This window comes from Pseudomyrmex gracilis, unplaced genomic scaffold, assembly GCF_002006095.1.
Source record: "Pseudomyrmex gracilis isolate BER0280 unplaced genomic scaffold, ASM200609v1 scaffold_3107, whole genome shotgun sequence".
NCBI lineage: Eukaryota > Metazoa > Arthropoda > Insecta > Hymenoptera > Formicidae > Pseudomyrmex > Pseudomyrmex gracilis.
In genome coordinates this window covers 1-10,653 of record NW_018023691.1, presented here as the reverse complement: position 1 = coordinate 10,653, position 10,653 = coordinate 1, and the positions used below count along the sequence as shown (strand labels likewise).

General features: G+C 31.0%; 1 protein-coding gene across 3 annotated transcripts; it reads right to left on the bottom strand.

The window, feature by feature from the left end:
• Positions 1-218: 218 nt before the first annotated feature.
• Positions 219-8,848, bottom strand: LOC109863087. Of its 3 annotated transcripts, XR_002251289.1 has the most exons (6): positions 7,657-8,848; positions 7,248-7,425; positions 6,733-7,136; positions 6,374-6,581; positions 1,739-1,900; positions 219-1,665 (listed from the first exon to the last, which is right to left on the bottom strand). XR_002251289.1 is itself a non-coding variant. In XM_020443269.1 (5 exons), the coding sequence occupies exons 1-4, from the start codon at positions 8,613-8,615 to the stop codon at positions 6,374-6,376; spliced, it is 1,749 nt and encodes a 582-aa protein (XP_020298858.1). In that variant the 5' UTR covers positions 8,616-8,848; the 3' UTR covers positions 4,727-5,652. The 3 variants fall into 3 exon arrangements, 2 of the variants coding, with proteins under 2 accessions (XP_020298858.1, XP_020298857.1); XM_020443269.1 differs by lacking the exons at positions 219-1,665; positions 1,739-1,900 and adding an exon at positions 4,727-5,652; XM_020443268.1 differs by lacking the exons at positions 219-1,665; positions 1,739-1,900 and adding an exon at positions 5,671-6,248.
• Between the last annotated feature and the right edge of the window lie 1,805 nt (positions 8,849-10,653).

The following is a 10,653-nucleotide window of genomic DNA, read 5'->3' as shown; positions in this document are numbered from 1 at the left end:
TGCGTGAGACAAACATCTCGATTGCGTCAAGCCCCTTGCACAATGGAAGGAATAGCGATAGCAATAGAAATAACACAGTTTTTAACACAGAATTCCAACTCGTCGGAAATTTTATCGCTATTGCTTATTCTGATTTTCTGATCTGCATTGATAAATGTGTATTTTTGTATGTTAGATTCCGCTGTTCCTATCGTTATTTATAAATATAAACTCTTTACAACTGGTATTATTTCTATCGCTATCGCTATTCCGTCCATTGTGCAAGAGGCTTCAGAGGCTCGCTCAGAGTTACAAGATCGAGCAGAGAGCAACGAGAGATCGAAGCGGTGGGGACGCGCAAACAAGCGAGAACCGCCCTTCGTGTGCTTGTAACTCTAGGCTCGCTAGAATTCTCGACACGCCTAATCAACAACCTGCTCAAGCAGCACACGTCAGATCAGCCGCTTACAATAATAGTAAAGCGGCCGCACGCGTTAAACGCTATGTCACAAAAGATATCTCAACTTTTTGGTTATTTGCGGTACAATTGTATAAGATTGCCGCCGATATTTGCGTCCGATAAAAAAACCTGAGTTTTTGTAACCCGAACAGTCCGATAACACTTATTCCGAGAGAATGTTTTCGACGACCCTTGTCTAGCGAAATATAATAAAGTAGATAGCATCTGCGTTCGTGTATGGATCCTCGCAGGATAAATACGAAAATCTTAGCGCAATAACTATCACGAAATCCGATAGCCCGCAGAGTTCGATAAGGTAGAAAGCCGCCGAGACTAATTACACACGCGTTATTATCTAAGTTAATCAATCAGGTGCGATCCTCCAGAACAAATTATTTACCAGTGGTCAAGTTGAGCGGATTTCTCGCGTTCTTTGTAACATCAAGGACCGCGTGCTTTTTCGCCGGTTGACCGTAGAGACTCGCCCTGACAAATCGACTTGATCCGATCAAGACAAAATTCTCTTTTGTTATTTGGCCTAACAGGAAAGGCGATGGCCCGTAAAACCGGAGATACCAGGTTCGACTCCTGACTGAAGAGTTTTTTTTGCAATAGTTTAAACTAGTTCTCTCGTCTCGCGATTTTTGCCACCTTATATACTCAGGTGACGGCGAAAGGCTCAGGACAGCGGGGAGAGGATTTCGGTTGTGACGAAGGTGAGCGAATGCATCTGTAGTCGTTCTGCCACGCCATATTACATAAAGACATATACAATATTTATGCATGACGCATGTATATTTACACATAAATATGTTTTTGTGTATACTTATATACCTATAAAGACTTGCGTTACAGACACTGATTTAATCGAGGAGCCAATATTGGCAACCTTTCCTTATATAATTGCATTAAGTACACCGAAATAAATAAAATATTTGTACCTTAAGGTTATAATACTTAATATATAAGGTTATAGTATTTAATACAAAATATTATCAATATCTTAAAATTAGCCTGAATTCTTAAAAATTGCACAACCTCTTCTAATTGTTGTTCCGTTTCTAACGGAAGCGTAAAAGAACAGAAAACTGATTCTTGTCTTTGAATGCCGTTACTAGGAGCTTGATTTAGACCAGCAGTTTTTATGTCTCGTATATCCTCAGACGGTTGCCACAATTGAGCATTAAAATAGTTTCGTTGACGAATTATTTCTTTAAAATATATTTCTGGAAAAGTAATTATTATAAATATTTTGGTATAAATATATTATGCACGATAAATTAAAGATAAAATATACACCGTTTTTATTCTGCATTTGAGCGTGTGTAGGACATAACTGACATGTGCATTTCACGAAACTAGTCAATAAAAAAGAATTTTTATTCCTTGATTATTAACAGCGTTGTTTTTTAAAATGATCCTGCGGCGCAGCAACTTGTTTTCCTGATGTTTCCAACATTTCTGCAAATTAATACAATTAGTTTAAACTAGTCGATGAATATAATTGGTCGTGTAGAGCCGTTTACTGAATGTTGACCGTAAAATGTAAACTCTAATTGTAAGCGTGACAGCGGCGAGTGTCACACGCAACAAAAAAATTAACAACAAACAATTTTTTTCTTTTTGTTTCTTTGTCTGACACTCGTCGCTGGCACGAGTCTAGCATACTTCTCACGGTCTAGCTGCGCTCATTCGGCAATTTCTTTCCAATTAATATTTCAATAAATATTGCAAAAGTTCCTTTCTTACGTGAGAATATGTTTCGCGAATGTAGTATCTAAGAACTTTTTTTTGATCGGTCACGCCGATAAAACGCAACACCTCGGAATCGAGATAAAATTATATCTTTTCGTAATTGAATAATCAATGTAAAATATGTTACACGAAAACGTAATATTCTCAACTATGTGGAAAAAGAAAGAGAACTAAGAATGTGAAAAATGTCAAATTTTAAAAAAAAGTAAGCGTGTTATGTTCAACGACTGAAATGTTTTAGCAACCGGCGAGTGTTTTTGACGCTTGGGAAACCGCTCAACCGCTGCGAAAGAATTTTCTAAAGCGCATAGTGGAGAATGTGTGCGCGCAAAGGAAAACTCTACTCTTATCTCAGCGCGTAGCTACAGATCTCGTCGATCTCTTGAAAATGACGGACGTGTTGTCAGGTTGTGCGCGATTTGAAGATTTTCTTTTTTCGTTGTATCAAGTTTGTACGCGATTTCAAGTTCAAAAGTGAAGTTCTTTCTTCGTCACTTACTGTAATTTCGTTATTGTAAATCTACCGCGTGTATCGCGATTAAATATGTCGCGAATATAACTTATCAGTCTTCCGCTTTGTCATTTCTTTATTTTTTAAAATAATTGTTTTAATACATAAAGCGATATATCGGTTCACCTCTAACGATAATCATTTCTTTTTTACATATTGTATGTAACATATATTGGAATATATACTTTTTACTTCAATCTTATCGGAAGAATTTTATAACACGGTCTTAATATTTTACAAATTAGAGTTTCGTTAATACTCTCTATTAAGAGAACCGCAGTAAATCTACAACTTTTTATCCATTTTCGAATTCTTCTCTTTGAGTGCAAACGGTACCATTTTTATCTTAACTGTCATTGAGAAGAATTACGTAAAATACTTTATTTTACAAAAAAACAAATCTTATAACAGCAAGGTATAGTTTGCTTTACGTGACATTTTTCATCGTGAAGTCATATCTAATATTATCAAAAATAACTTTTATAAAAAATACAAAAGAAATTCACTTAATTACGCATGGGAAAGTAATCAAGTGCCAAAAAAGACACAATCCGGACAATATTCCTGTGGACTTTTGACGCTGATTGTATTCCTGACGGCGGTGTTTGCGGTAGCGGAGGAGCCGGGTTCGGGTAAGAAAATGCTGGCATGAAGGTATATTTTTGTTTTTAATATTATATATACTACATGTAAAAGTTATTAAAGTATAATATATCTAATTTGTTTTCACAAATTCTGAGTCTAACGATAGAATTCTATTATGTTACAGAGTGGTATTGTCGCAGTAAGTGGCCAACGCACGTGAGTTGATCTTTAGGGTAAATGATGGGTATTTTTTCAAATCAGTGCGATACGTAGGTATTGCTTATTTATTTTGAAACGTCGAGAAAAACCAAATATTTGAAAAATAAAATTATAGTTTTCGCGCTTTACTTATATATTTGAATCTAATTTACTTATAGAAAATAAAATATAACAGAGAATAATATAGAATACTTTTTTATACATTTATCAAAAATGTATATTAAGATATATACATTGCTAAACGATATACTGATTACTCTATTTTCCAAACCATTGAGATTGCTTCATATAATGATTATTTTATACCAGTTTTTTTTCGACGATTTCTTACATTCAACAAATTGAGAACGTTTAATTCGCCTTGCGTCGAAATCGACGCTTTGGACCTCGCAACTGCGAAGAAATCACGCGATCGCGGTCGTGCATGCAAATCGTGTATGAAATCTATTTTAGATCTCGCGAATTTTTGACTTTAAAACTACTGCAATTTTACTCAAATTTTGTGGTTTATTACTATCGAGTACATTTTAGAGAATATATTTTTCGCGAGAATTTTACGATAAATTTAGAAATTTTAGAGACATACTATCAAAAAGTATATCGGGAAAACATGAAATTAACATATGTTTATTTAATTTTAACGACTTAGCGTTACTATTACTGCGATTTTTAGTTTCGATTATTGAAATACACACGATTCTTAAGTATTAGTAATAGAATCTATCTTGCGAAAGAAATTAAAGTGCGCGTACGAAAAGTTTTACGTAGGAATTTTGATTATGCGTTTTATTTCAATTTAATTTAAATTTCGAATATGTTGTATGTCAAATGTTTTACTATGTTTTTGACGTTTCTTTTCCGATCCGTTCCGTTTTCGATAAACGATTTTCGAAAGAAAGTTGCGAGTTGATGCTTCGTTGAAGTAACGGAGCAAGAACTTCGCTATGCTAAGCGGAGTGACTCTCGCAAAAGTTGCGAGATTGTATTTGCAGAGAATCTGCGGAACAATTTGTTTTGTGTAAAAAGTACGCAAATGTCAGTATAATTAAAAACGCAATTTTGTTCCGTATTAACAAAAAAACAATCAATATCAAAACTGTGATTTTTGCAATTTCGTTCCGTACTACCACAAAACAATCAATATCTAAACCTTTGATTTTCAATAGTGAGTTTTATGCAAACTCCGCGCGACGTATTATTTCAGACTATTTTAAAAATTATAAAACTTTCGTGCTTTGGAACCACTTAGTTTGATCACATGTTATTTCTTTTTTATTAAAAAAAATTTTTTTTGTATGCTACCTCTCTTAGTTTTTTTTTATAATAGTCTAGAAAAAAAATCTTTCATATATGGACATATTCTATGTCTGTGATGATGTTTAATTAAATATAATATATAAAATCTTTTCAATCTCATGCAAAATTATTATGCCTACATATAGAATTTGAGCACGTATAAAGAGTTGTTTCACGGAAAAATAATGATTTAGAATTCAATTATTTATTATCTTCTATATCTCTACAATAAAACTTTTGAGAAGAATACATTATTTTGCATGAGTAGGAATCGCACTGATTTTTCACTGTATCGTCACTCTCTACATATAATCTCGTAACTCCAAACCGCAATTTTTAGAGAAGAGCAGTTTGAAAGTTTAAAGGTTCATATAGTTTCCCTAGTTAAGAAATTTTTCGGTTTTAAATTTTTATCTTATTTATAAATATTTTTTTAAATATTTGGTAACCATAAAGAACATGACTTTCTAAGTGTTACCATGTAATAAACTTAAAATCCCGTATGTGACACTTATGTAATTATACCTAGGGAGTGACAATTGTTTTTGGATGAAAGTTCCATATATTTGTTTTTACGAAAAAGAACTGACAGTAATATATTGCAGCAGTGGCACGAAAACGATTACTGGCATTTTATGTAATTGCCAGTAATATTTTCAGTGATTCGTGGAATACCTAATAATATTCTTACGTGCTATGTGTACGATGACCATACTTCCTATATTTAAGAGGACAGTCCTTTATTTTGTTGCTCTGTCCTTTAAATTTATTTTGTTTCTAAAATAGTCATTTTGTCCTTTATTTTATAAAATGTCATTTATTTTATAAAATAAAACCTGCCAACAACCTGCCAAAAAATGGGTTGCAATTTTTTAATATTTTACGGAGAAACACGTAACTTAAAAACATCTTAGAAAACATTAAATTTTGCTTCTGTCTTCCTAGATCTAACGCTTCTGAGTCTAACTGAACGAGTATTTTTATTAGTATATATGTACCAGTGAAAATATTCACTTAAAAATCACAATAATAGAAGCATGTATTTTTATATCAAATGCAACTCTGACATAAACTGTATACAGTTTTAGGAATTTTTAACACAAACCTGATTTATTAAAAAAAGTTAATTTTCGTGAAAAGTATCAAAATTACATTTTTTTAAGATGGTCGTTGTAGCTATGTGGGAAAAAATTTTACTCTTTCTTTTTACATTTATAAGTATCATTACAAATATTACATAAGATTGATTAGTCGATATTACGACGTTCATAAAGGTCTTTGTTTTCCATTAAAAAAAAACAATATTAATACTAATAAATTTATTTTCAAAAACACATAAACACGATATTGCTATATAAATATACATTTATACACACTACGTGCATAATAGATATAGAGTATGCCCACAACTAAAATTGTTTTTACGTTTTAGAACACACATTCCTACAATATACAAAAGTGTCTCTTAATCTTACACTTAAATCGTTACTAATAAAAATAAAACTGATTGTTTTGTGCAACACAGAAAAGTAAAATATTATCAAAACTTAATCGAAATTTGTATTTACCTATTTTTTTCCACAAGTGTTTTCACTGAACGATCCGATGATTTCGAAACTTGCGAGATCATTATACGCAGAGTCTATTTCATATATAGTTTCGTCTAGTATTTCTCTGATTACTTTCATATCTCTTATTACTGCTTTATCAACCAATAGAGACAGATTTAATTTGCCTTCGTAAGTAATTACACTTAAAGACAACCCGGTTGTATTTCTAAAAATATAAATTTTACTATATGTATTCATATACATATGTACATATAGCTTATATATTATATATAAGAATGGTTTTAATATCTTTGGAATATTTCTAATTCGTTTTTTACACGTAAGTTAAAATAAAAGATAATTTTGATATACTATACTTGTTCGGTATCCAAAACAACATGTTGCTTAAAGGATGATTCTGAATAGAAAGTTTTCTTTGTATTCCTTTTATATTGCTAAATGCCATTGTGGGATTGTGAGTTGCAATAAGAAGTTTTAGAATTTCCCCCGGCAAAATTCCCAGTAAATGTTCCAAAAGGAAAAAATTTAACGATGCTTCTAAACTACTTCTAATTTTGTTATTTATTATTGTAGTTCTCTGAAGACGTTCAAAGAACCGAAAGTTTGTAGGTGACGTTAAAACATCATTTTTATTCGCGTTGACTAAACAACTTTTAACTATATTAATCGAAATATCATTGGTCAGTACTAGGTTGTCATTATACATAGAAAGTCTTCTTGGTATGAGAACCGATATTGCGTTGGGTATTACTTCCTTCATCTGCAACAAAGATATACACTTTGTTTTTTGTATATTTGCACATTTAAAGAAATCTTTTACATAGAAAGAATTCATTTTGGCGTCATTTAGCTCAAGTAGTCTTATACTTACGCGTAAATAATATTTAATTATCCCAGCAGCAAAAGCTGTTAATATTATGTCAGTAACTTTTGCTCCTGTACACTGTCTTATTTTTTTAATTTTTGTCAGAAGCTGCGATTTATTGGTATCGTTTTCCAAACGATAAACTATAAATTTCTCACCTGATAAAGATCGACCATGCAGAGAGCTACAAAATTAACTCATTATATTATAAAACTTAAAATATTTTATCTAAATATCACAATAAACGATTTGTTGAATATCAGTTTTATGAAGTTTGTATTTGCATATGTAAAAATTGGTATTTGAACATTACATATTTTGCATATTGAAAAACTTTATATAATTCTATTTAAAAACATATTATTTTATTTAAGTGTTTTAAGATATTTAAATATTGACGTATTTAAATACTGACCTTTTGCCATCGGTCATCCTATTACGAACAATTTGAGAGACAAAGATTTCTAGAGAAAACAATATAAGTATTACTTTTCTTATGATTTCTTTAATTGTGTTATATACCCCTTTCAAGTTTAAAATAATTTTTCGTTTTGGATTAGTTTCTTGCTCCTTAAAATAGTTTTCTTTAGCAGACAAAACGCTGTCCTGGGGTTCATCCAATACTGTCGACACTTCATTTGTGATATCCTCGTCGACAAACACATTAAGCAACTTGAATAAAGCTTTACCATCACCAAGAGAATGATGAACGCGAAATACTACAGGAACTTCGTCTAGTTCGGTATTAAAGCTGTCTTGAGAAGACAACCTCGGATCCTCTTCAATGGAAGATTTGACGTTTGGACAACGTCTGCCAATAAGCATTTCCCACATCGGTTTGTGATCATCATACAACGGTCTGTTGCTTATAAAACCTAGATTTTCTTGAAAGGTTGTACTGTGAACATTCTCGCAAGATCCATCGCAATTACTGATTTCACACTCCAACCATCTAATTGCGGTTTCTGGATTAAATTTTGATTTCTTCCAATAAAAGTAACCAAACTTTTGATATCTGTAGTAAAACAGTTTATCGAGCTCCTTGGGAACAGTCTTTGATAAATGAGTAAATAATTTTCTGATATGCTTTATGAAAGTCGTATTTGTACTTCCTGCGGTTTTCTTCATTATTAATACGACAGTAATCAAGGATAAAGATGTATCTTTGACGGACCAAAAAGCATCCGACCCTTCCAACAGACCGGCAAATTTGTCTTCAAGTTGAATTCTTAGCACAGTTTTCACCCAACAGCGGTAAATATATAAAACCATCAAAATCGTGATAAGAAACGGAGCAAGCAATAAAAAACAAACAATTCCTAAAAATTTTCGAATTACTATTTGACATGTTTTACTTAATAGTTTCAATTTCATCTCGTTTACGGTGTAAAATTGTCAGTTAAATTGAAGGCTGCTGCAATTCGGATATATTTTACCCGTGTAATATTTATTAATTTTAAAATGTTTGTAAGGATGATTTTTTCTTTTTATAAGAGAGCTCCATATAATTACGACTATTGCAGGTAGTAAAAAGCTGCACTCCACAACCCTGAAAATAAGTTTTTTATATGGTTATTGTAAATAATAGCTCTTCTTTAGATAATGTACAAAATTTTTGGGAGTTTTAAAAATAAGTGTTTTGTGGTTATTGATTTTTTTCAAGATAAATATATCAAGTTTACTTTCTTTTTATTATTTGTGCAATTTGTATTTTATGTTGCAAAGATAATATAAAAAAACTATAAAAAAATGTAAGTATTTATATTCTTTCTGGACGATCTAGAAATTTTAATAAAATGGATTCTATAAATCTAAAAAAGTTGCGAGCATTCTACACAAAGATTCATCTTTCTCTTTACTTAGCAATTTATTTAATGTTAAAATTGTTGATGTAACGCAAAAAGTATCAATATTTCGTTTAAAATATAGTACACTAGGCAAACATATACATGTGCGTGTGGGATTATCGTGCGTGTGTAGTTTATCTTGTTGAAATAAATAATGAATGCTTTATACTATAGATTATGCGCGCTCATCCATGAAACGAAATGTATTTAATAATTGTGGAACTGCTCCAATCGTTTTGTACTTAATTTTTATGTTTGTATTATATTCTTGTGTTTCTTTTGCAAAATTACTCTGTGATCTCTTACACACTACCGACAAGATCTAAAATCCAACATGTGACCATAATGATGTTTTTTAAGTTTTGGGTTTTGTTTCAATAAACGCAGTAGTATATCAAGTGTTGTACAGTCATCAAATTTCAAACTCTTTCATTAACTCTATTCGATTAGTACTCGCTTTTTACTTCAATGCCTGGTAAAAAAGTTTTGATATATATCCCGATAGCCAAATGCTATCAGTATGCCAGCAGTATGCACGCAGATGTAATCAGTACTTTGCAGCAGATTCTACTCAGCTGTGTCATCATAGTGATTTGTTACGTTGAAGTTTTGATATATATAATTATATATAAGTATCCTACATAATTTACTCACTATAATGACACAGCTAAGTGGAATCTGCTGCAAAATGCTGATTAAACCTGCGTGCATACTGCTGGCATATTGCTATCATTTGACTATCGAGGTATATTACTTATACACAAAGTAAAATTATTATATCTAATTATGCAATTTTATCAATACAGATATGTCCATACAATTTTCTGGAGAATTACACGGAGAATTTCTTTTTTTAAGAGAATGGCTTCAAAGTATCAAATTACAAAATAATTTTATTAGTATGTTAGATACAAAAAAATTATATAAAATTATTATTTTTGATATTCAAAGATCACTTCAAAATTACAATATGACCGTCTGTCGATCACATTGTGATTTTGAAATTATTTTTATATAATATATACAGATATAATATTTTTATATAAGAATTTTAATTTGTGCATAAGTATATATGATTATATATATCGAAAATGTTTTATCGGGTGGCCTTACAGAAAAGTATTACTACGGCAGTAGTGATTAATTATTGTCTTTTAGTAAGTTAATTATTAAATCGCAGTGATTTTTAGTAATTTAATTACTACTGTGTCAATAATTTTTAGTAGTTAGNAATTGTAGTATGTGTGCTTGATTAGTGATCCAATAATTTAGCCGTGTAATGAATTACTAGAGAATCACTGAGAGACCTTGTAATGAATTACTTGCTAAGTGATGAAACTATTTGATCCATTACTTAAACTCAATGATAAATACCTGACTCAGTAACGTGGCTGCAGAATAAATGACTACACAAGTACTGGAACTTTATAATGAATTATTGACTCAATGATTTAGCTGTGACAAAAATTACTGGCACATTTATAATAATAAGAGAAATATTTTTATCTATTGTTGCAGGTATAGTGCAATATTTTTAATAAAATAATAATTTAAATAAATAAAAT